Genomic DNA, 25551 nt, shown 5'->3' on the forward strand with positions numbered 1-25551 from the left:
TGCTGGGGTCGTTTGACCCCAGTACTCTTTCCTGCCATGGCAGGGGGTCGGACTAGATGATCTACTCGGGTCCCTTCTGACTCTAGAAACTATGAAACTATAAGTACAAGGAGCAATGGGCTCAAGTTTCAGCAAGGGAAGTTGAGGCTGGATATTAGGGAAAAACTCTCTCACTAGGAGGGTGGTGAAACCTGTTCCAGTGCTACCCAGAGATGTGGTGGAGTCTCCATCCTTGAAGGTTTTTAAGGCCTGGCTTGACAAAACCTTGGCTGGGATGATGTAGTTGGGACTGGTCCTGCTTGGAGCAGGAGGTTGGACTAGATGTGACTTCCTGAGGTCTCTTCCAGCCTTCGCTGTCTCTGATTCTATGATTCTTCCGCTCTGTTTAGCACTAGTGAGGCCTCACCTTTGAGAATTGTGTCCAGTTCTGGGCCCCACACTCCAAGGTGGAGACAGATATGAAAGAGTCCATTGGAGAACAACAATAGTGATAAGAGGTCTGGGAAGCCCGTCTTATGAGAAAAGGCTGAAAGAACTAGGATTGTTTAGTCTGCGAAAGAGAAGACGGGGTTGCGGGTGGGAGGTTGCTAACAATCTTTATAAAGAGTCATTATAGAGAAGATGGAGATGAGCTTTTCTCTCTGGCTGTAGGGGACAGGACTAGATGCAATAGCCTTAAGCTGCAGCAGGGGAAATTTTCGTTGGAGATTTCCAAGGAAGAACTTTATGACTGAGTGGTCAAGCATTTGGAACAGGCACCTAGAGAAATTGTGTAATTTCCATCCCTGGAAGTTTTCAGAAGCAGGTTAGACAGGCACTTAGCTGGAATGGTTTAGTGAAGGATGATCCTGCCTTGGGCAGGGCTTTATGAGGTCCTAGATGACCTTATGAGGTCCCCTTCCAGCCCCACTATTCTATGATTCTTTGACCTAACATGCACTTATTTTTCAGACAGTTATAGTAACAAGTAATGCTTCCCTTCATTAGTCAATCCAAAAGAGCGTTTACTTTTACATGGAATGAGAGTATAAACTTGTCCTTGTTAAATAGTTATGTCTGCGATTTCCTGGAATACTTAGAATTATTGATCACAGATTTTTATTACAAGTGCAGTACAAAGAATGTGCTGCATTGGGATGTGCTCTAGTAGTACCCACACCCAAAAGAACATCTCATTTGAATTGTGCCTTGAGTTCGAACAAAGGTTGTAGGTCATGTTGCTTTCATGTGACCTCTCATCAGGAGTTGCTGAAGCTCCTTAGAAGCACTGAGAGAGAGAGTCTTAGTGATTCATAATTTAATTCTAGTTCCTTGTCTTACCAAAGCTGACTGCCAGGAGCCCTGGAGAAAGCAAAATTATTTTACTCGGCCCTTTTTCTAAATTACTGAAGCTTGGGTTCTTCTTGTTCTTTGTCCACAATATTTATGCAGTATGCATTTAAAGTGTTTGCTGCTTTGGGAAGAATGTATTTTACAAAAGATTATTTTATCCACTGAAAGTTTGAGAACTGCTGGAGAGGATCACCTACGTCTGAAGGTTTTCCCAGCCTTTTTGCTGACCTCCATTTTTCTTCTTCACAGACTTTCACTCCTTTAGTAGATAAGCTGGGCTTAGGCTCTGTGGTTCCAGTGGAGTTTCTTCTGGACCGGCACCTAAGGTTCCTGTCTGATGCCAGTGGACTACGTCTTTTTCAGGTACTTGATTAAGTATGTTTATAACATAGATTTCACTTTGCCCTGCTTGTCAGGATCACTCTTTCCAAATCAGGAAACCCTCCTCAAGTATTTTGGTTCTTGTTTTTCTGCTGTTGTAAAAATCAGTAGCATTTAGACCTTCTTCCATATACAGAGTAAATGATTACTATGGGAGTTGCAAAGCTGCTTCTGCAGGTCTCGATCAAGTTCTTGACATATTGAGAGAGGTTGCTTAGTTTTCTCTGGTTTGGGTGGAGGTCAGATGTTTTTCACACAAGTCTCAGAGCAGAGGTGCCAGCTTTATGTGCAGTTTCCATCGTTGGAAGTTTTCAGGATGTAATGTAAAATAGTGCAACTTTTCTGCTATCTACTGTCTTGGCATGAAGAGCACCGTGGCCAAGTTCGCAGATGATACCAAAATATGGGGCAAAGTTAGCATACCAGAGGGTAGGGAACAGATCCAGGCTGATCTGGACAGATTGGAAAACTGGGAGAATGAAATAAGATGTAGTTCAACAAAGACAAATGCAAAGTGCTGCACCTGGGCAAAAAGAACCACCAACACACTTACAGGCAGGGGGGTGTTCACCCGAGCACGACCAGGAGTGACTAGAAATAATGGTCACAAGCTGGCAGAGGGTAAATTCAGATTAGACATCAGGAGGCGCTACTTCACGGTGAGGGTGGCTAGGATCTGGAACCAACTTCCAAGAGAGGTGGTGCTGGCTCCTACCTTGGAGGTCTTTTAAGACAAGGCTAGACAATCACCTTGCTGGGGTCGTTTGACCCCAGGACTCTTTCCTGCCATGGCAGGGGGTCGGACTTGATGATCTGCTCAGGTCCCTTCCTACCCTACTAACTATGAAACTTCAGGGCAGGGGGTTGGGTTCAATGACCTTCCAACCCTAACATCTATGAATCTGAGTCTTGAGAGGTTTTGAATCTTCCATTCAAAATGTTTTGTGATTTCTTCCATTGCTGACAGATGGGAACGGAGAGTCAGAATCAAATTCTGCAGGAGCAGCCTGCCCTGCGAGAATCTGTCAATGCATTGATTGGTGACCAGAAGCTCCAGGAAATTTTTAGCAGAGGTAAAACTGACTGGTTTTTCATTTCAGAATGATTTTGATTGTGTCACCAGAGTACTGACTTATGCTTGGGTTTTGTTGAGAAAAGGAGTCAAAGCGATACGTATGGCTGGCTATATTTGAAAGTTCCACTTTCATAGATAATGTGTCCTGAGTTCTTTGTGACATGAGGTTAATCATCTGTGTCAAAGTGCCTTCGGCTGGGAAAATGACTGTTTTCTCTATTTGAAGTGCCAAAACCTCTTTCAGTGTAAGTCAGTATTTACAAATAATCAGATTTTTAGATTTGAAATGTAACATGTTTAGCTTTTGCCTGGAGCTGGGTTTTGTGGGAATTTAGAACCGAATCCCTCTGGTTGTCTTTGAGTTCTCTGCAACTGAAGAAAACTACTTTGTCTCAAAGTCTAATGATAGCATCTTGAACATGACTACGGGGAAACATAGGGGACTAACCTTAGCAGCTCTGTGTTCATAAATGACTGGAATGTTAAATGGGATTTGATCCAGACTTGCGCTATGTGGTATTCTGACGGTCTAATGCAGGGGCGGGCAAAATGCGCCCTGGGGGCCAGATCTGGCCCGCCAGGCCATTGTATCTGGCCGGTGGGGCCCCCCCACAAAATTAAGAAAATTAATACTTATTTGCCCCTGGCTGCCTGTCATGTGGCCCTTGATGGCTTGCCAAAACTCAGTAAGCAGCCCTCTGCCCAAAATAATTGCCCGCCCCTGGTCTAGTGCCTAGACCATGTAGCGTTGCTTCTGCTACAACCTTTGATTAGCAGCCTGGGCTCTTCAGCTTGACCAGTGGAAGCTTGTGGCTTTTGGTGCAGTTGGGTCCATGCTGCTGATGTCTGCCCCAGGGACACTGCATTACGGGGGTGTGATGTGGATCTTACTGGGGAGCTAGTGACTTTGATATTAGCAAAACTGATTTTGGCTTAATAAGCATGCCTTCTCCGTTTAAGGCAATGCTCCTCAAATGAGCTGGTCATCTCGTAATTTACAGTCAGTGACAGGATACTAGACTAAACAGGCCCCTGTGGTCTGAGTTGCTTTTCTTCCTTTGTTCAGGCAAGTTCTTTGTTTGTAGGTTTAGTGGGGAGCCAGGAGATGAATTCCACATACTGGCTTTTATAGCAGGAAAAAATTCTTACCTCTGGATGAACTGTGGACTCATGCTCTGTTCAGGTCGCAAAACCCGTTGTTTGGTTTACATAAGTCTGCTGGTCTGCTCCACCTATACTTAATGCTTCAGCTACAGATAAGTGGCAGCCTTGTTCCAAATGGCAGCCTTGCAGTGTCTGCCCAGCAAATGAGGGTCACAAATAGAAGAAAGAGTAGAACAAACAAAGCTGACAGTTAGGTTGTATTACTTGCTATGTGGCTACACATTCATTTTTCTAAGTATTAATTTGTTTGTAGGTGATGGAGCAAAAGTGAAGAGAAGGGAGTTAGAATTTGGTGCATGTTTGCAAAGCTGGAGGAGGGTGTTCAGTTATCCAGAAGAAAATTCTGATAAACTTAAGAAACTTGATCTGAGAATCATTGAGAAACAAATGTGAAGACCCCTGAGGCTGCTGGTCATTTTTATTCAGAGACTTGTGCTTACAGAGTACAGCTTTTTGCAACCAGCAGAAGCTCTAATAAAACTTGTAATCTGTTTCCTTGCACCAGAGTACTGGTACTTTCAACCCCAAGCTATATATATTACTACCTGTATTATATACCTGTAATGGTACAGTCAGTATAATTTGTTCAAAGGTATATTCAATCACTGTGTGTCTTTTCTAGGTCCTTACAGTGTTCAGGGCCAACGGGTGAAGGTGTACCAACCGGAGGATGAAAACAGTTGGCTTTGTGGTGTGGTGAGCCATCAAGACCCCATCACTCGCCTTATGGAGGTGTCTGTAACTGAGGTGAAGATCTGATACATTTTGTTTGGGCTTCTGAAATGTGATTCTGTTGCATCACCTAGTGAACTTATTTTTCAAAAAAACTGCATTTATTTGTTCTTGGCTACTGGTTCTTAAATGTGTAATCATTTACCCGGTGCTTTCTGGATAAAACGTCCACAGGCTTCATAATAAAAAGACAGTACACAATTCAGCAATTCTGGTAGGGGAGAGGGTATGGGAGTGATCTTTGTTGAGAACAAGCTACTGTAGGGTGGAAAAAAACTAATGGAAATGACTCTGATAGAGAGTCTGCTGAATGGAAACATGTATTTTTCCATTGGTGTATGTGGCTTTGAAGTATCTTCTTTCTTGGCAGCTACTTCATAGGTTACATGAGTTACAGAAATTGCCATCCCACATGCTGCATTTGTTTGACAATATACCCTAGGGGAAGACACATAAGTGTAACCTAAGTTATTGTTTTGTTTTTTGTTGAGCTAAAGTTGCAGACTCTTTAGCTTCTCCCAAATCCCAGTCGTCATGTCAGTTCCAAGTGGTTGATAGCATGGTGAACCTTTATTGACACCATTAATTATTGTACTTCTTACCCAGGAAAGAACAGCCAGCAAAAATGTCTGATTAGATTATTTGGATTTAACTCCAGAGTTGGATAATGTATAGAGTATTTTTTGTTTGAATATGTTTGTCGTAATTTTTTTATTATGTATTTATTTTTTTATCAACTGCTTATGCTGCCCTTCCCAGAGAGGGCTGAGTGGTTTTCAATAAAAAACAAAACTTAAAGCATAATAAAATAATACAAGAGAGTATAACAAAATAACACCCCCCTCCCTCCAAATTCAAACACAGCCTATTTTGCCCCACTCGCTCCTGCTTCCCTGGCTGTTAGTTAGGAGAGGATCCCTCCTGTCCAACCTAGTCTCACTTCTCCACCCCCATTCACTGTCCCTGCAAAAGAGAATATTTTTTCCCATGTTCCCTCCCATCCCTACAGATGCCCACTCTGCTGCCTCAAACCCTGGAGTGGGAAGGGTGTTTCTGGCCATTATTGCTTGCTGTGGGAGCTTCAGGTCTCTGCCTCTGAACTGGGTTCTTGTATCCATGTATCTTCTGTTTGATTAAATCTGGGGAGACAGTCTCGATAGAAGAGATGCTTTATTGCTGCTTTTTGTGGGGCAGGGTGACACTTGAGTAGAAAGTGAATATTAAGTCATTGATCAAGAAACCACCTGACTTGAATCTTCTAATGGACTAGTTTCCAATCTCCTGTGTTTGGGCGAGGCTGCTAGGGAATGGGTCACGTAAACTGAGTCACTTCCTTGCCAGGTTAGAAAGAAAGGAAGGGAGAAGAGAATGCATTTACAGGGGAGTATGCTTCGTGGCCAAAGTGTGCCCAAAGTGCTCAGCGGGGCAAGTATATGAATGCAGACAAAGGGAGAGCCAAGTTTGAGGGCCACATAATTGAAGAAAAAGTGAAACCATTAAAATGGTAAATGAAAGACAGGCTAGCAAGGAAGTGGAAACAGGGTACGAGAGGTAGAGAAAAGGGGTGGGATGGGCTGTTTGGTGTAGTCTCCAAGCTGATAACTTGATTCAATGCGTTTCTTCCTTCCTCCTGTGCTTCTCGCTGCCCACACCCATAAAAATCAGAGTGGTGAGATAAAGTCAGTGGATCCTCGACTTATTCATGTGGTGATGGACAACTCGGCTCCTTCCAATGAGGTACTGTTATTTATCAGGTCTCTGCATATACAGTTGGAGCTTTGGAAAGTCTTTGAAGTCACTTGATAAAAAAGAACTGCAATGGGTGCTCTTCGCTGAGGGCATCAGAATTCTGCTGGAGGGGAGAAGTGGGTGTTGTGTTGCGCTGTGATGGCTAATCCGATTATCTTCTTGGTTTCCCTTAAAGATCCATTTTCTGTCAGCACAGGCTTGCTTTTGGTTTACAAAGTTAGAAATGATTTTTGGTGGCTCTTGGCATTTGGACATGTCATCTTTCATTGTAAGAGGTTTTCTGACGGTGGGTCCTGCTGGTCATTTTCTCTTATTGTAGGAAAACATTCCTATCCTCCTTTAGGACCTTGTTGAGAGAGGGTCATGGCTGGTCCCCACACAGCAGACTCTGTAACTTCAGGCCACAGCAGTCTGGGATCTGCCCTCCTCATTTAAATGATGCTTCTACTTGAAGTTCGGAGCCGCACGTTTGCTCTTTGCAGCGTAGTGCAGGCTGCCTCCTGCAGAATCCTGGCAATGTTGGCAGCTGTGTTTGACCAAAAGCTTTGTCCTAAAAGAAAGTGGTGGCAATTTACTTGTAGCAGTAAGATGCATTGTATAAATGGTTTCATAGTTCAGGCTCTCAACCATAAGTATTTCGCAGTCATTACTTTCATTGGCTTTCTGTTTCTTTAAGGTCTGCTGTACTGGTGTTGCCACTATAATGTTGCTTGATGTCGGTCAGTTAATGAAAAGATTATTTGTGTTTATTGATGACCCTGTTCTAACATAAAAAGGACAAGGGCTTACCTTTTTTTGCCTCCTTACAGTTTCCTGTATTAAAAGTTGCCAGAGCAGTATCTAGAGTAGAATAGAGTAACACATTAATTGTTCCAGCATACGGACTGCTTTCCATTGAGTTGGGAAGGGAATGGTTGTGGTTTTCTTGACACAGCCAGGGGGACCTTTTGTAATAATTGCATAATTTTACTTCTTCTAGGGTGGAGGTGTAAAAGCAGCTAAATCTTCAAAAGGGAAAAAGAAACGCGAGTGTCTGGAGGGAAAGGATGGACGAAGGAGGAAAACGGCTTCGGACCCTGGGTGTGATCCTGCAACAAAGAAGCTAAAAGAGAGGGGTGAAGCAGATAGTAATGGGAGTGACGGAGGCGAGGCAAGCAGTGGCCCTTGGAAAGGAGGCACCAGTAGCGATGCAGGGCTGGATCCAAGGGCCAAGCAGCTGCCTCCATTTGTTCCTCCAATTAATCGCAATATTCGCTTTGCCACTTACACCAAAGAGAATGGCCGAACTCTGGTAGTCCAGGATGAACCAGTTGGTGGTGAGACACCTGTACCATTCACTCCCTTTTCCTCAGTGGCTGGTCAAGCACTGCTGGTTGGAGCTGGTTGTAAAGAGGCAGGAAAATCACTGGAACAGGTTGGCCAAAACATGGCGGCTGCTGCAACAGTTGTTACTACAGCTACTTTGACGCCCACAACTGTGAGGATCTCAGATACTGGTATGTCAGCGGTTTCTGGACAGGAGAAATCAAAAAGCCGGTCACAGGCTCAGGGAGAGGTGAGTCGTTTGCAGCTCTGAAGATTCAGAGTAAAACTAGGAAATGCAGGGAAAATGTATTTTCTAAGCATCTAATGAAATAGGTTCCCATTGGGCATTTGTACATAGGTAGTTCTAAAAGGTTTGCCATTTGGGGACCTCTGTCTTTCCCAACAGTTCCTCTCGTTTCTTTTTTTTAGCCACTGACTGGGAAAAGAACTAAGGGACACCTCTTCTAAACCAGGGCTGTCCAACTTCAGCCTCTGGGTACTGCACCATGCAGGCCACTGGACCATGCGGCATGCAGATGCTTCCCCTTTCCCCCTGCTGCTCCCCATGGACATCCCCTCCGCTGCACCAGTGTCTTCCCCCATGCAGGCACAGTCTCTTCCCCCCCACTCTTTCCCTTAGCCCTGATATTTGTTTTTTTCCCCTACCCCTGCTGCACGCAACACAGGCTTACCATCAGTTTCCGCTGCTACATGCTGCCTGGACTTGCCTTTAGCTCCCTGCATTGCATTGCTCTGCTCCCTGGAAAGGGAGGGGGAGCAGCAGCCAGGTGAGAGCCCAGGGGCTGCAACTTAACTACCGTCAGCCCATGCACAGCCTACAAGGGCTAAGTTGCAGGCAGAAGGAAGCCACTTGGCTGTGAATCTCAAGGACTGTATAATATTTGTTTAACCGCTTAAAAAGAAATGCAGAGTAACGGAACTACTAACAGAGCTTTTCTTGGAGAGGAGTCACTGTTGTGTTGGTCTTCAAAGTTGGTAGGGGAGAGTTGGGGAATTTTAGGGTATGAGAGCTTAGTGTACCAGAAGACATTTTTGACCGTGGCCCAATAATTTATGATGAGCCCTTAGCTAACCTTCATTTAAAACTTATAGTCCTGTGGTCAAGAATATTTTTATACATGAAATTTGTGATATAATAATTCTGTCTTCCTTAATCTGTAGACAGTCTGAAACTCTATGAATTGGTCTGGCCTACCACAGTATACTCAGGTCCTTGGTTGTGAGGTATCTGCATAAGATTACGTGCTAGGAAAAAGCTAGCCTCACAAGTCCTCCCTCCTTAGTCTGAGTGTTCTTCAGAAGTACTGATAAAATAATGGAAGAGGACTGTCAAAATCTTTGGCTCTCAAAACAGGTTAATAGAAAAGACTTACAAAACCCAGGGTTACTATAGCTTGAATACATGTTATGATGGATTAAAACTATAGGAGATTCTAAATCAGAAGTTATAGTTGGAGAGACTGAGGCAATTAATGAGGCACGAAGAGACTAGATCTATAGATCATATAGAGTCACCAAATACATAAAGAAGAAAACATACTGTAAATACGCATACTCGGAGGGAGAATTCTGGGAGGCAGTAACATAGGAAGACCGGCAGTAGTCAGTACACTAAACACGAGTGTGTAGTATCATAAGGCTACAGAAAAGGCTATGTAAGCAGAAACCTTTTGCCACGATGCTGGTAGGCAGCAGTTCCACATCCTATGGCCCTTAACTGCACCAACAACACGAGTTGCACAGGATTACAAGCTCGATGAGCGTCAGCAACGTTCATAGATTCGTAGACATTAGGGCTGGAAGGGACCTTGAGGATCATCAAGTTCAGCCCCCTGCCCCAGGGGCAGGAAGTCAGCTAGGGTCAAAGGATCCCAGCAAGATAAGCATCCAAGCGTTTCTTGAATGAGTCCAGGGTAGCTGCCTGCACCACTTCTGGAGGGAGTCTGTTCCAGGTCTTGGGGGCTTGGGCCATAAAGACATTTTTTCTTATGTCCAGCCTAAAACAGTCTTGTAGGAGTTTGACTGTTGGCCCTTGTTTTTCCTTGGGGCGCTCTGGTGAACAGACGTTCTCCCAGATCTTGATGTATACCCCTTATGTACTTATAAACAGCCACTAGGTCCCCCCTGAGCCTTTACTTTTCCAGAATCGTTATGGTGTCCCATGGCTCTCAGCCTCTCTTCATAGGGCCTGTTCTCTTGCATGCGCCGGTACGGAGCTGATGCCGGGGTTCCGGAGCCTGGCGCAGCTGTTTAGAGCCTCCCGGCTCTGGGTAGCTGCTGCAGCCACAGAGCCTGGGCTGCTCCCAGCAGACGGCTGGGACGCTGCAAGCCCGGCTGGGAGCAGCCTGGGCTCCAGCAGCTACCCAGAGCCGGGGCTGGCTGTGGCCTACGGAGCAAAATGGCCTTGCGTGCCATGCTTGACATGCGTACCGGGGATTGCTGACCCCTGATCTAGCAAATAAGAAATGCATTTTTCTCCATGAGGAAAACGTAAGAAATAAGAAACTGAATAAATACATGCTGAGCAGTGGTTTACAAGTAGTTGCCTGCACTGTTCCTCTTCACTTCAAAGAAAAAAACCCCACCATGTTAAGGCTGAATGGCTTAGTTGTAGGTACGTATGTTTGGCTGCCAGTCTGAGAGGAGGACTCAAATCCTCATTTAGGAAAATCACTGTTTTGTACAAATACAAAACAAGATAAAAAGTAATAATTTAAATGGAAGTTTCATACTAGCTGATGTAAATCACTTCCATACGTGAGTCAGCCCAATTTGATCTGTTAGTTCCATTCCCACATGTTAAAAAAACTCAGTTTCTCTGCGCACTCTTATTTTGTAACTGATATGAACCAGCTAGGTACATCAGTTTATAGGTGAAGAGAGGTCATGCATTGTGTAAATGTTAGTTTAGCGGGTGCTGTTTATGTAATGATTTCTGGTCTGACTTCCTGCAGTAGTAAGGGGCATGTGAAGAAATTGTGAAATAAGATAGACAAAGTACTGCTGAAGTGTAGATACTAAGCTCTTTTTTGAGGAATTTGTCTCATTAGCTAACTCTCTCCAATTTTGTTGCAGAATTCCCGAAACTCGCTTTTGGCTGCGTCTTCTGGTTTTGGAGCATCTCTTCCAAGTGCTCCCCAAACTTTGACATTCGGGGGTGGAAGAGGCCAATCAAATGGAGTACTGACCACAGAAAGCAAACCTGCTGGATTTCCATTTGGCAGCAGCACTGGGCAAGAGTCTCCAAAAGATTCTGATCTGTCAAAGAACTTGTTTTTCCAATGTATGTCTCAGAATTTGCCCTCCAGTAACTACTTCACAGTCATCTCTGAGAGTTTGGCTGACGAGCCCTGTAATCGGGACTCGTTCAAGCAGTGTTCAGAAAGCCTGAGCTCTGGGATTGGTAAAGGTAAAAGTCTTCTTGCAGCAGAGAATAAGCCTGCAGCCCAGCCTGGCAGTTCTGTGGACCGGAAGCTGCCAACCGAGTCAATGCCCACCCTCACTCCAGCTTTTTCGAGAAGCCTGTTGAATCCTCGGCCCCCAGATAATCATGAAAATTTATTTTTACAGCCCCCAAAACTGTCCCGGGAGGAGCCTGCAAACCCTTTCCTGGCATTTGCTGAGAAAGCAGAACTTGGTCCTTTTGGTAGCTTTGCATCTTCATCTCAGACAGGAGTTTCTACACCCTCTTCAACTGTGGCTCCCAAGGCCGCTTCTAGCTGGCCAGAATCGCTCACCTCAACAGACTCTTCTTTTGCTAAGAAGAAAACCTTGTTTATAACAACCGATTCCTCCAAGCTGGTTTCTGGTCCGCCTGGTCTGGCTGCCTTGGTTGGTGTACAGAGCCCTGCTACGGTGGGGAATGGCCGCTCCAGCTCGCCCACCAGCATCCTGACGCAGCCTATTGAGATGCCCACTCTTTCCTCCAGTCCAACGGAAGAGAAACCATCTGTTGGGCCTGGGCAGCAGGACAACCCTCTTCTGAAAACTTTTTCTAACGTCTTTGGCAGGCACCCGCCTTGCTTTTTCTCTTCACAGGCAGAGTTTGCACAAGAGAACAGAGCCCCCTTTGAAGCTGTGAAAAGGTTCTCGTTAGATGAGAGGAGCATGACGTCCAAACAAGACTCAGATTCTAGTACCAATAGTGACCTGTCAGATTTGAGTGACTCTGAGGAGCAGCTGCAGGCCAAGGCTTGTCTGAAGGGAATCCCAGAACACTTGATTGGGAAGCTGGGCCCCAATGCAGAACGGAATGCTGAGTTGCTACTGGGAAAAGGAAAAGGGAAACAGGCCCCAAAGGGCCGGCCTCGCACAGCTCCCCTGAAAGGTGAAGACTTCAAGGCAGGGCACACCTGCTTGGAAACATGAAGGGAAGGGATTCTGTGTTCTGCACTAGCACATCTCCTGTATGGTAAACCATGTGATGTGCCCTCTGGTGTAAACTAGCATGTGCACAGGAGATTAGTAAGGGCCCAAGTTTGGATTTGCATGGATTTGATATTTTTGGACTTAAGGATATTGGCAGGTGCAGTCTCTAAGAATGATTTTCCCCAACATAAGTGTCAGGACACGGAATTAATGGGCATGCTTCAGAACTGATGACAATTGCTAATATTTCCCTGTGGGCATGTTCTTGTTCCACAGCTAAGACCATTATCCTGGTCCATTTGAAGCAGGCAGTACTAGCCACTGGTCTGAGATGAGAGACTGGACTCTTTGTGCTGTTGCTCTTAGATGTTCTGGTAGACTGTCGTGCTCGCGTGAGGGGGTTGTGGCTTGTAATTTCTGACAGTTTCAATTCTTCAGTATTTTGTGTGTTCAGCCCCATTAACCATTCTTAATCTGTTTTACAATATTCCTATTTGAAATAGCCATCATTGTAATGGTGTGATGTGACTGAAGATTATATGCAAAAGTGCTCCTGCTCATGTTGGGGAGGGAGACCTTAGGAGAATTTTTTTGGCAGAAATGCACTGGTAGAGATTATCTGGGGGAAGATAGATGCTTCTGGTGTAGTTTGCTGGTGTAGCTTGATGGATTTTTCATGTTTCCCCTTCTACACAGTTGGCCAGTCGGTGCTGAAAGACATGAGTAAAGTGAGGAAGCTGAAGCAGTCAGGAGAACCTTTCCTCCAGGACGGCTCTTGCATCAATGTAGCCCCTCATCTGCACAAGTGCCGGGAGTGCCGTCTGGAGCGGTACCGCAAGTTCAAGGAGCAAGAGCAAGACGACTCGACTGTGGCCTGTCGCTTTTTCCATTTTCGGAGGTGCTGAATCTGTTCTTGCTTCCTACCTAATGCTGCAGAGCTTCAGGCTTATTCAAGTCCCCAGTTCTTAGGGCTTCTGCTTCTAATTTGCCTGAGAATCTTAGGGAAGGCTTTGATCATTTCCTGTTTCCTGTCACCTGGCTGGAGTTCTGTTCTTCTGTAAAGAAGGCAGCTGCCATTGCAGATGTATTTCTGCCAGCTCACTTGAAAACTACAGCTATGTGATGCTAACTGGCTGACTCCATGCCAAGTCCCAGGATACCTAATTTGCTTCAGTGAAATGTTACTACTGGGTAGCAGGGTACTGAAGTAACTGCTCATTTCTGTTTTTATTCAATGAGTTTGGGGCAGGTAAGATTTAATTTAGCTAACAAATAGCTAGAAGTTGTCGGTGCAAAGCTAGTATTGGTATAAATGTGATAAGTTGGCTTGGAAGCAATTTCTTGGAGTAGCCTGCTCTGTCCATTTGTGTTTCCCTTCTTTCCCTTTTCCCCCAGTATGCCGTGGGAGTACACAGGTCCCTCAAGGGATATGTGTTTCTTGATCTCTTTAATCAATCTTGACCCAACTAGTGACGTGTAGCTGGGAGATGGATGATTAGTTGCTTCTAGAGAAATAAAGCAGCAGTGAATCCTCTGTACATTATACTGTATTCCTTGCTGGGGTTGGAAGGCATGTCTTTCTCTTCCCTCCATTGTTTGAAGCCAGGTGGGATGAGAAGCTAGATTGGACATGCTGGAGAACAAAGTTTTCTTAAAACAGACTGGAGCAGAAGTGCAAGTTTTTGACCTGTTGTGGACTGTGCGCATGCACATCGTGATCTGGCAGGGCCGTATCTGTGAATTAAAGGTAGTTCCATCAGCTGAGATTAATGACGCTAATCCTAGAAAGACTAGGATTTTTTTAACATGTTTTTTAACATTTACAAGATGGGATGGGTTCACCCCGAATAAGTAGGTACTGAAACCAGTTGTCAAATGTCAGCTGCAATTTAGTGATGAACAGACCAGTCTGTGTGCAGGCTAGTAGTGAAGAGCTCCATGTCCTTTTTCCAGTTCCCACACAGTAGTTTTTTCTTCAGAAGCTAGGAGATAACTTGCACTAAGAGACAGCATGGAGAATTACATGCAGGACTCTGGATACTCTTGCATAGCAAACCAGTAAGCCCCAGGGACTTGTAGCAGCTTAGCCTCTTGCCATTTTTTCAGTCCTCCTGTTTCTCAAACTGAATTGGTTACCTCACAGCTCCCTATTGCCAGTGCCTGTAACTGGGGATCTGTTCAGTTGCCTCAAGCTGTCCTCTTAGGCTGAAGTGCTAACTCCACGGATTGTACAGTTATAGAGAAAAGCCTTTCCTTCTCTGCCCAGGTGCACTCTGAGGGGGATGGCATCAGAGGGAAGTTCTCAGTTATTTTGCTGCTTCTTATCTAGTTCATCCTGTTTTGTTTCAGACTGATATTCACGCGGAAGGGTATCCTGCGAGTAGAAGGATTCTTAAATCCCCAGCAGAGCGACCCTGATGCGATGAGCCTGTGGATTCCGTCTTCCGCCCCTGCAGAGGGCATTGACCTGGAAACTTCTAAATACATCCTGGCCAATGTTGGGGACCAGTTCTGCCAGCTTGTTATGTCTGAAAAGGAGGCGATGATGATGGTGGAGCCACATCGTAAGCTGCTGGTTTTACCCCTCTAGCTGAGATCCATGCAAATTCAGTGTAGTGCAGCCGAAGAGAGAGTTTAGTTCCTAGTTGCAAAGACTATACTTTCCTTCTTTGAAAGAGGGTGCATCTCCTTCTGTAGCAGATCTGACTATAGGACCAGCTTGTCTTCTTGGAAAGAGTAGTTTTTCCTAACAAGGGAGCTGATGGTAAATTGCCTGAAACTGCTAATTCCATGTTTTAAATAAGGAAATACAAAAAATTATGTTCCTTGAGTAACTGGTTGAAGGTCCTGAGAAAATGGAAAAGAACCTGACTTTCTGATAACACTGCCAAGTACTTTAGGATACAATGAGGCCTTACTTTGGTGTCTAAAACCCTACACACTTGAATTGCTTATCCTGAAGTCTGATAACTAATAGACTGTCGTTGAATTCACTGCATGAATTCCATCCTATTAAATTAGTTCAGCTTTTGTGTTATCTTCTCCCAAAATGCCCTAGAAAAAGCTAAGCGTTAGTCTGCCACGCCTAGTGAAGATGCTGGTTTTAGAGGGCTGATATGCAAGTGTTTATCTGTCAAAGTGCACGTCTCTATGAAGCGTTGTACTGGGTGTGCTCGCTATGCATGTTTCAGTGCTCCTCAAAAACAAGTAATTACAAGTCTAGCAAAGGCAGACTTCATAATTAAGATCTGTTTTAGGCTTCAGCATCCAAATGGTAAGATGCTTGACTCAAAGCACATTGTCACAGTTTCTTTGGTTTAGGGAAAAAAAGCTACTTTCTAACTCTAGAATAATTGAAGAGGATACTTAGTCAGAAATGTTTTTGTAATTCAGTATGGTCTCTACTGCTCTAGGACTGATAAGAGATGGTTGTGTTTTGCCAAGTCGGCAGCTTTTCAGCCTTTGTATATTTAGGCTGTAAAATGATTCCAGTCACTTTCCCGGGTTGAAATTGGAACATGGTTGTTTTCCTGACTGCCTGCCATTAGTGAGTCATAGGCTTTGTGCTGTTACAGGCTTGCACACATTTTTAAATGCGTGCAGATTTGCATACTCTGGCAATTTGCCAAATTCACACCCTTTTCATGTAGTATAGTAATTCTATAAATCCTGTTTCTAACTCAGACAGCATTCACTACACTCCCAGGCTTTCTGCCTGTAAGCATGCTACACTCGTTTCAGGTACACACATTCTGCACCTACTTATCTGCTGCATCATGTGCATATACACACATCTGCTCTAGATTAGCCAATTCTATGGCTCTTCTGAAAAAATGTCACAGAACTGTGGGTTGCCAGATGCATACACAGTAAAGACAGGAAACGCCTCTGTTCCATGGGGAAATCACTTCCAGTCTGCTGCCTTTAGGGAAGGGCATCAAATTGAAGCTCCTGCACCTGCTGCTGGACAGCTTGGTGTTTCAGTGGATAGCAAGTTTCAGCTTCTGCCTCCCAGGTATGTAAATGGAGACCTGGAGTGGTGGTGGAGTGTACTCGGCCCTCCAGTCAGTGACAGCTGAGGGTTAACTCTGCACTCCTTGTTGGCTTTCCTGCACCTGGTCTCTCCTGGGGCAATAACAGAGATGAAAGTGTTGCGGAATCTCACCCCACTGGAGAACTAAGCCTGGCTGCTAAGGCTAGGTCAGTGGGTTTGTGGAATCCTCAGACCCCTATGCCTCTTCCTCCCTCTCGTGCTGCCACCCCCCTCCCTGCAGCTCCCCACAAAAGAAAACAAAACCCCAATCTGAAATGTTCTTCCTTCTCTTTTTAGAGAAAGTGGCATGGAAGCGAGCAGTCCGTGGCGTGAGGGAGATGTGTGATGTATGTGAGACAACCCTCTTCAATATTCACTGGGTTTGTCGCAAATGTGGTTTTGGAGTCTGCCTGGACTGTTACCGGCTGAGGAAGAATCGTCCGCGAAGTGGTTAGTACCAGCTTTCTCTGTGATTCTTGTATTCTTTGATCTGGGCAGTTGGCAGGTAGGTGACCCCTGGGGTCTGATGGGGTCCCCAAGCAAGAGCTGGTGTGCGATGGGAGAGATTCAAAGGGTTTGGTAGAAGGGAGGCGATAGTGGCAGAAGCTTCTGTCACTGCTGGCTGCACCTGTTGTCATCTCATCCTCCTTGTTCTCTGAATACCTGTCCATGTGTATATATACATTTGCCTCTGGCATACTTGCACTCCATGTATGTGATCTGTCTTGAGGCCACCTGTGTTTGTTTATTTTTTCTGGGACTGTGCATGCCCCTGGTGTCCTTGGGCTCCAGTGGGAACTGAACGTGTGCTGCAGCACCTGCTGTTGCCCAGTTTCCTCTTACCACTTGTAGCTACAAGGTGGACGTGTTGTGTGTCTGGATCTTGGTACGCTCCTTAACCATTTTTAATGGCATGTTATTGTAAATGCTAGATATTGCTTGTTCACACAGATTTATAAGGGAAGCTTCTTTCTGTACTTGTGCTGAAGTTTGGGTAGCCTAACCTCAAGTCTCAACTGTTAAACTTAAACTGTTTTTTGTCTTGTGGGGAAAGCCATACCAATAAAGGGACAAGTGAGACAACTTGTAAATCTTATACTAATGAATTTCAAGAGCAAGAGAAGATGGTTTGTAAATTCATAGGTTGTAGAGTTGAAAGGGATCCCAAAGGATCATCATGTCCAACCCCTTGCCCCAGGCAGGAAAAGGACCGAGGTCAGACGACCCCAGTCAGATGCCTATCTAGCCTCCTCTTGAAGACCTCCAAGTCATAGTACCACCTCTCTTGGAAGCCCGTTCCAGATTCTGGCCACCATTACTGTGAAGAATTTTTTCCTAATGTCTAACCTGAATCTACTGGCTGCCTTTTATGATCAGGTCACAAAATCCTTGGATGCAGGTGTCGCGGTGTACATAGTGTTTCTGGAGTCTGGGAAGGCCTTTGACACCCTCTTTCACCCCATTCTCGTTAAAAAACTAGCCCATTGTGGCATTGATGCCTACACAGTCACATGGGTCCCAAATTGGCTAGAGGGCCACACCCAGAGAGTGGTGGTGTCACTAGATAGTCACCTAGCCAAATGGGTCATTTTCGACCCGGAGGGATGTGGGCAGTGGAGTCCCCCAGGGTGCGGCCCTCAGGCCCGCACTGTTCAACATCTTTATCAGTGACTTGGACGAGGGACTGAAAAGCACCCTGTTCAAATTCGCTGACGACACTAAGATGTGGGGAGAGGTAGGCAAGCTAGAAGAGAGGGACAGGCTACAACTAGATCTGGACAGGTTACAGGGGTGGGCAGATGAGAACAGGATGGGATTCAACACCGACAAGTGCAAGATGCTGAACCTGGGGAAGAACAACTGGCACCAACTGGGGAACTCCCTTCTTGTCAGTGCAGAGGCAGAAAAGGATCTTGGAGTCGTCACTGATGCCAAGATGAACGTGGGCCGGCAGTGTGGGGACGTGGTCCAGAAGGCCAGCCGCACCTTGTCATGCATCCACAGATGCATCTGGAGCAGGTCCAAGGAGGTGATCCTCCCCCTCTATGTGGCACTGGTCAGGCCGCAGCTGGAGTACTGCGTCCAGTTCTGGGCGCCGCACTTCAGGAGGGACGTAGACAACATGGAGGGGGTCCAGAGGAGGGCCACTCGCATGGTCAGGGGGCAGCAGGGCAGACCCTACGAGGAGAGGCTATGGTACCTGAACCTGTTCAGCCTCCACAAGAGAAGGCTGAGAGGGGATCTGATGACTGTCTATAAACTTACCGGGGGCACCAGTGGGATTTGGCAGACTCCCTGTTCCCCTGAGCACTACCTGAAGTAACTAGGAATAACAGCCACAAGTTGATTGAGAGTAGGTTCAGGCTAGACATCAGGGGGCACTACTTCACAGTCAGGACGGCCCACTCCTGCCCTGGGAGGTCTTCAAAAGGAGGCTAGATAGTCACCTAGCCAAATGGGGTCATTTGACCCCAGCATCCTTTCCTGCTCATGGCAGGGGGTCATACTTGATGATCTGCTCAGGTCCCTCCCGACCCTATCAGCTATCAACTATGAAACTACTCTCCACTAGTTTGTACCCATTATTCCTAGTTACTCTTAGGGGTGCCCTGGTAAGTAGTGCATCTCCAGCTCTCTCTTGTCCTCCCTTGATAAACTTATAGGCTGCTACAAGGTCTCCCTTCAGCCATCTCTTGAGAAGGCGGAAGTGATCCAGATCTCTCAACCTTCCTTCGTAGGGTTTTGTACGGAGGCCACTAATCATGCGAGTGGCCTCCTCTGGACCCTCTCCAGATTCTCCGCATCCCTCTTGAAGTGCGGTGCCCAGAACTGGACACAGTACTCCGACCGTGACCTGACCAGTGTCGCACAGAGGGGGACATCCCTTCTTAAAAATGGGCCAACAGTGCGAGGTCATGGTTGGCAGGGCTAACCGGACCTTGTCGTGCATCCACAGGTGCATCTCAAGTACAGCCAAGGAGGTGATCCTCCCCCTCTATGTGACACTAGTCAGGCCACAGCTGGAGTACTGCGTCCAGTTCTGGGCGCCCCACTTCAGGAGGGATGTGGACAACATGGAGAGGGTCCAGAGGAGGGCCACCCACATGATCTGGGGACAACAGGGCAGACCCTACAATGAAAGACTGCGGGACCTAAACCTGTTCAGCCTTCACAAGAGAAGGCTGAGGGGGGGACCTGGTGACTGTCTATGAACTCACTAGGGGGGGACCAGAAGAGACACTGTTTCCCCAAGTGCCCCCTGGCATAACAAGGAATCATGGACACAGGTTGTTGGAGAGGATGTTTAGATTAGACATCCTCAAGAACTACTTCACAGTTAGGGCAGCTAGGAGCTGGAACCAACTTCCAAGGGAAGTGGTGCTCACTCCTACCCTGGGGGTCTTTAAGAAGAGGCTTGATGCCTACCTGGCTGGACTCATTTGAGTCCAGTTTTTCTCCCACCTAGGCAGGGGGTTGGACTTGAAGATCTACAAGGTCCCTTCCAACCCTACTTCTCTGGTTCTGTGAGCACTAACCATTGGTGGTCTTGTACCTTCCAGACATCTGTGTATGTTCAAATTGGGGGAATTGCCCTGGCCAGTACTTAGGAATACTGAAGTGAAGAACTTGTTGAAGAGCTCCGTCTTTTTCCCTGTGTTGGCTGTCAACTGTCCTGATTTGTGCTGCAGGGGCCCTGTGCTTCTCTGCGCTTTCCTTTTGCTTGCTATGTATCTGTAGAAGGACTTTTTATTGTCCTTGACTTTTGTAGCCAGCCTAAGCTCCAGCCCTGCCTTGGTCTGCCTAACTGGCTCCCTGCACTAGCGTGCCAGGGTGGTGTATGCAAGCCCTCCGCTTCTACCACCTATAAATCTCTTTCTTTGCCCTCAGTCTTTTCTGGAGTTCCCTGTTCTGCCAAGGGGGCTTTTTAGACCCCTTCTCCCTTTCCAGTGTAATAGAATAGTCTCACTTTGTGCCCCAAGATTCACTCCCTTGAGAAACTGCCAATCCTCCTGGACCCCCATATGCTCGATGCTCTTGATTTCAGCCACCTCACTAACTAGCCTTCTAAGTTAACTGAAATTGGCCGTTCTGAAGTCTAACACTTTAGCCTTGCTGGTTATTTTTCCCACCTTTTGTTGGATTGTAAATGCGACCAAATGATGGTCACCGTCTCCCAGGCTACTGTGCGCTCGCTGGTCCCCCACAAAATCATCCCCTGTTGCTAAGACCAGGTCTAGCAAAGTGTTACCCTTGGTGAGACTGGATACCTCCTGGGTTAGGTGGAGGTTCTGCGTGCAGTTTAAGAACCTATGTGAGGGGTTTGTTTTGGCCGTCTGCTACTCCCAGCAGATGTCCGAGTAATTTAGGTCTCCCATGACTACCGCTTCTTTCACCTGAACGGCCTCCTGAGCTGCCTGGTGAGTACCAGATCTAGCTCGTCATCCTAATTAGACCCCCACTACCAAGTCCTTTTCCCCTGGACCCCCCTGTATCCTGACCCGTAATGACTCGGTATCCCTCTCCTCTTCCCCTGCCTTGATAACGGTAGATGTGTACTGCTCCTTAACAGAGAGCTACACCCCTGCCTTTTTTTCCCCACTCTGTCTTGCCTATACAACCTGTACCCCTCAATGCCCACCACACAGTCATGAGTAGAATCCCACCATGTTTCTGTTAAGCCAACCAGGTCATACTGGATGCTAGCAAGTAGGAGTGTGAGCTCCTCCTGCTTATTCCCCATACTCCTGGTGTTTGTGTAAAGACATGTTATCCCCTCCGAGGGGTGCTCTTGGTGCCCCTTTGCCTTGTTGGCTAGTGTGCCCCTTAGTGCCTACCTGGTTTTGTCCGGTGCCTTGTTTGTGGCTTGCCAACCCTGGGTTCGCCTCGACCACTGGTTTCCTGTTCCCCATTGAACCTAGTTTAAAGCTCTACGGAGGAAATCAGTCAACCTGTGGGAGAACAGATGCTTACTTCTAGGAGAGAAATGAAGATCATCCCATCCCAGGAAGCCTCCTCCCTGGAAGTGCTGATCGTGGCTGTAGAATCCAAAGTCCTCCCGAAGACACCATTTCTGTAGCCGCTGGTTGACTGCCCTGGTGCGGGCATCCTGGTACCACCAGCTGCTTCCAAGTGGAAGGATGGAGGAGAATACCACCCATGCCCCCGGCTTCCTAAGCTCGGCCCCCAGCTTGTGGAAGTCCTTTGCGATGTGGTCACGACTACTCCCAGCCGCATCGTTCGTGCCCACATGGACAAGGACCATGGGGTAGTAGTCGGAGGGCCGGATGAGATCAGGAATTGTTTCGGTGATGTTGCTGATCTTAGCTCCAGGCATGCAGGAGACCTTTCTTGCCATAGGATCCGGTCAGCAGATCGGCTCCTCCGTGCCACTCAGGAGCAAGTTGCCCACCACAATAACCCAGCGTTTCTTCTTCTCGCTGGGCAGCAGTCCTCCAGTCTGTCCAGTGGGGGTTGCAGGGACTGCTTCTTCTGTGGCCACCTCTGCTGCATCCTCCACCAAAGCTGCCAGGGCCTCGTACCTGTTTCCCTGGTCTCAATGGGGAAGCTGACGCCTGCTCCTGCTGCCTGGGTCTGGAGGTGACTGTCTGTCACTCCTTTGCTGCAGATCCCTGTCTTGGGGTTTCTCCCGTAGGCATCTGGAGCTGTAAGGAATGGAAGTACCTGTCAATCACAGCCTCATCCTGCCTGCTCCCATTCAGCCTGCTCACTGCCTCCTGGAGTTCCCTCACCTGCTTCTGCTCCTCCAGGGCCCAAAGGTGGGCACAAGAGGAACAGGTGAGAGGGCTCCCACTCCCTGCTGCAGGGTCCCCACCAGGCTGCCCCCACAGTCGGGGCAGGGCTCTGTCTGGGTGGTGACCTCCGAGGAGCTGCAGGTAGGCAGTGCCACCCGGGCAGTCCCTAGCAGCAGCATGCCTGCTAGGGACCTACTAAATGTTTCTACTAAATCATTTGAAGCTGATTGACGTCCAGCCCTCCTCTTCTAACAAACACCAGCTATCAGAGTGTGGGCTCAGATAGTTTTGGGTCCTATCTCCCTAAGCCAGGCTTATTGGCGATGCGCAGGGGGTGCATGTGCACCCCCTGGAAGAAGCGCCTGGCTTGACAATTGACCACTGGGGGACCCTCCTTCCCCGTCAGTGATCTGGTGTCCCTCCAGACTTGGGAGGCACCAGTCGCCTATGGCCAGGCTTAAAATTAATTTAGGGACATTAAAACTACATTTTAATAGGAAGGAAAGCATTCCTCTGGCTCCTCTGTTGAAGCTAGAGACCAGTTCCCAACAAAACCTCTGCTAGAAAGATGCTTAAGCCACAATTCTAAAGAGGCTCCTCAGCCTAACTGGGAGTAGTGTTGGACCTCTGTAGGGAGCTTGTTTCAGAGTATTAGTACTGCATATGTATGCTAAGTAACTTCCATCTCAGCTGCTGTGGTGCCTCTGTCTTCGATGCTGTAACGTTGCCTGGCATCAGTGTCAAGTACTTAGTTCTAGTCATTTTGTCATTGCTAACTTCCACAAGAGCAGCAGTGGTCTTAAGGGTGCCCTCTTGTCTAACACCAAGGTACTCTATCCTACTGAGTCTGAGAAATCTGAATCTCTCCTGTTGTCACCGACTCTCAGATGCCTGCTATTGATACTGAAGCCTACAGTAGTTATAGCACAGTACGTTTCCGTAGGTACCTGTTCCATTTCCATAGGTACCCATTGTGGAATATTAATGTTGTTCTTTCAGATTTAATGGGACCTATATTTAAGGAATCTCTGTGGTATCCTATTCCATAGCATATGTATCTATGAAAACCTCCTTTTTGTTGCAGTTTCACTAGCCAGGGAGATCCCAGCCCATTTTTACACTGACAGGATATAATTCAACTCTGCCCATCGTGCCCCCCCCCCCCCCAATCAAATTCCCAACAAAACTAGTAATGACATTTTATTTAAATAAGAATACACGCTGTCTTAGGTTCTTCACTTAACCTCAGTCTTCCAAAATAGAGGCTGGTCTATGTAAATTAAATGTCTACAGTGCTATCCTTCTGGCTACAAGGAGCTGAACCTTTTGCAGCTTCCCCAAGGTTGGCTTTGCTGTTTGCTGAAAAAATAAAGGGTCAACTATATAGGAACAAGTACTTGAGGAAAGCAGAGTTACTTACCAGTTTGGTAACTGGAATCCAAGATTCTTTGTCCATGCATGACTGTGTTTCTTCTGCGTGATTCTGGAGTTGTATAACAGCTGGATCTGAAGGGGGAAAGAAACTGTGTGATGAGGGGGGCTATTCTACCTGTTACACCCTCAGTGCAGGAGATGAGGCTGTCCAAGGCACCTGTGTGGCCTCAGTGGACACTTCTGTGCAAAAGAATGGTTTTAACAGCCTTCTGTGGATGGTAGGGGCAAAACAGAGCCCCTGGGAGCTGCCGGGGATTTTGTTCTGAAGCATCTTAATTCTGTACTCACCAGGGTAGGATGGGTTTGTTGTTGATTGTGCAGCTCGGAGATGAAACTCATTGAAACAGTGACAAATAAATATTCTGCGACTTATTAGGAGAGTAAAGTGTCTGGCTCTTACCATTTCAGAAACAGAGGAGATTGGTGATGAGGAAGTCTTCTCATGGCTGAAGTGTGCGAAGGGGCAGTCTCATGAACCAGAAAATCTTATGCCAACCCAAATCATTCCTGGAACAGGTAATATTCGAAACCGGAAGGAAACTCTATACAACTTTTCCTGTTTGAAGAGGCAGGAGAGAAGGAAGTGTGATAGTTAGTTTTTCTAGCTGTTGTCTTGTTTAGTGGAGGCAGGGAGGAGGGTGCCTGGATGAAGAAAGTGTTCTGCTGAAGGAAGCTTGGGAATTGAGGTGAAAATAGTTTGTGAGAGACTAAGCTGTTACCAAAGGTGATAACATGCATCCAAAGCGTGTGGCTCTTGTTTTGGCTCAGTGCTCTTTTTTCAGAGATACTACTAGTAACCAAATACAGTGAGTAATAGGAAGCATCCTACCTGAAGGCCAGGGAAATGTTCAATGGTAGGATCTCCCTGACAAGACCAGCTTTCAGAACCAATGTGAGCACTGTTACACAGTACACTGGAGTGTATGCAAGCATCTTGTTTTGAGGCTTTCATCGACCCTTAAGACTTTCACTGTGAGGTGGCAGTAATTGGGGTCAGTGTCTCTCCCAGATTTGTACACAGCTCCAGTACCAAAACATTTAACTTTCCTTACAGCCCTTTATAATATTGGAGACATGGTGCATGCAGCACGAGGCAAATGGGGAATTAAAGCAAACTGCCCATGTATTAACCGACAGAACAAATCCGTACTGAGACCAGCTGTCACAAATGGGATGTCACAGGTATGTAAGCAGCGAGTCTGTGAGTAGAAATACTATACTTGACCCTGAATGTTAGAGAAGAGAGTTTTAAAAGTCAAAGGGTGGCATTAGATGGTCCATAATCTAACCTCCTATGTATTGCAAGTCTTACTACTTCAGCGCCTTCTAACTATTAGGCTTTTTATGGTCTATTTGATTTTGCTGTTTTCAATAAACTTAATAGAGATTCAAAGATGATCAGGGGAGCTTCAGCTATCCATATGTAAACCAGTAAAGTGAGATAAGTGGCCAGAATTTGAGAATCTGGTTCTTAGTGCACAGTATTTTAACTGTTGGTTGATTTTGTTGGGGTTTTTTTGTTTTGTTTGTCCTTGGCAAAGCTAGCTCTAAAGCTGACGTGTCAGGCTAAGTAAGACGGACGTTAATCAAGAATGCTAGTGACCACATTATAGTTGGAGTCAGTGTCCTAGGGGAAGTTAAGGAATCAAATATTAGCACAAGTGGAGATTTCATTAAAATAGAATGAGTCAGAAAAGATGCTGAAGTTGAAAGATGAAAGGAAAAGCATGGTGGCTTGGATGCTACTCTCAAAAACCAGCAAGGAAATCTCAGCAAGTATACTTATGACCAAAAACTGTGATTAGAAAGCCAGGACTATATATATCAATAGGATGAAATGGGTTGAGAGTCCACTAGAGTCGAAAAGATACTCTTCAAAATGAGATCCTAATAAAGCCAATACATAGCAATATAAATTAGGGAAACTGCATAGCATGTAGGAAGGACATTAGAAGGGCTGAAATGGCACCTGTAGCTAATGACTTTTCCTCCGCTGACTAATATGCTTCAATTCAGCGGGTCGCCACGTCTGATCTGAGGTCGCAGTCGGATGGGAGGGCGGGCAGGGGCTGCCGGGCGGGGCAGCCGAGAGGCGCGGGGGTGCTCGTTCTCCTGCTCAGTGCAAAGAAATATGATGTCACTGGGATAACGGAGACCTGGTGGGACTCCACCCATGACTGGACCACGGGTATAGAGGGCTATAC

General features: G+C 46.5%; 1 protein-coding gene across 2 annotated transcripts in view; it reads left to right on the forward strand.

Moving 5' to 3' along the window:
- The window catches only part of KDM3B (lysine demethylase 3B), a 47645-nt gene that overhangs the window by 2544 nt on the left and 19550 nt on the right, over window positions 1-25551 (forward strand). Inside the window, exons 2-12 of one of the 2 annotated variants that reach the window (XM_019535370.1) lie at window positions 1582-1695; window positions 2681-2786; window positions 4575-4699; window positions 6350-6421; window positions 7413-7988; window positions 10835-12086; window positions 12824-13025; window positions 14477-14691; window positions 16458-16610; window positions 23756-23863; window positions 24402-24529. In XM_019535370.1, the coding sequence (XP_019390915.1) occupies window positions 1582-1695; window positions 2681-2786; window positions 4575-4699; window positions 6350-6421; window positions 7413-7988; window positions 10835-12086; window positions 12824-13025; window positions 14477-14691; window positions 16458-16610; window positions 23756-23863; window positions 24402-24529 (3051 nt within the window). The remainder of the gene's footprint in view (window positions 1-1581; window positions 1696-2680; window positions 2787-4574; window positions 4700-6349; window positions 6422-7412; window positions 7989-10834; window positions 12087-12823; window positions 13026-14476; window positions 14692-16457; window positions 16611-23755; window positions 23864-24401; window positions 24530-25551) is intronic. The other variant, XM_019535371.1, reaches the window with a different exon arrangement.

The sequence above is a fragment of the Crocodylus porosus genome, unplaced genomic scaffold (assembly GCF_001723895.1).
Source record: "Crocodylus porosus isolate Cpor-Errol unplaced genomic scaffold, CroPor_comp1, whole genome shotgun sequence".
NCBI classification, from domain to species: Eukaryota; Metazoa; Chordata; order Crocodylia; family Crocodylidae; genus Crocodylus; species Crocodylus porosus.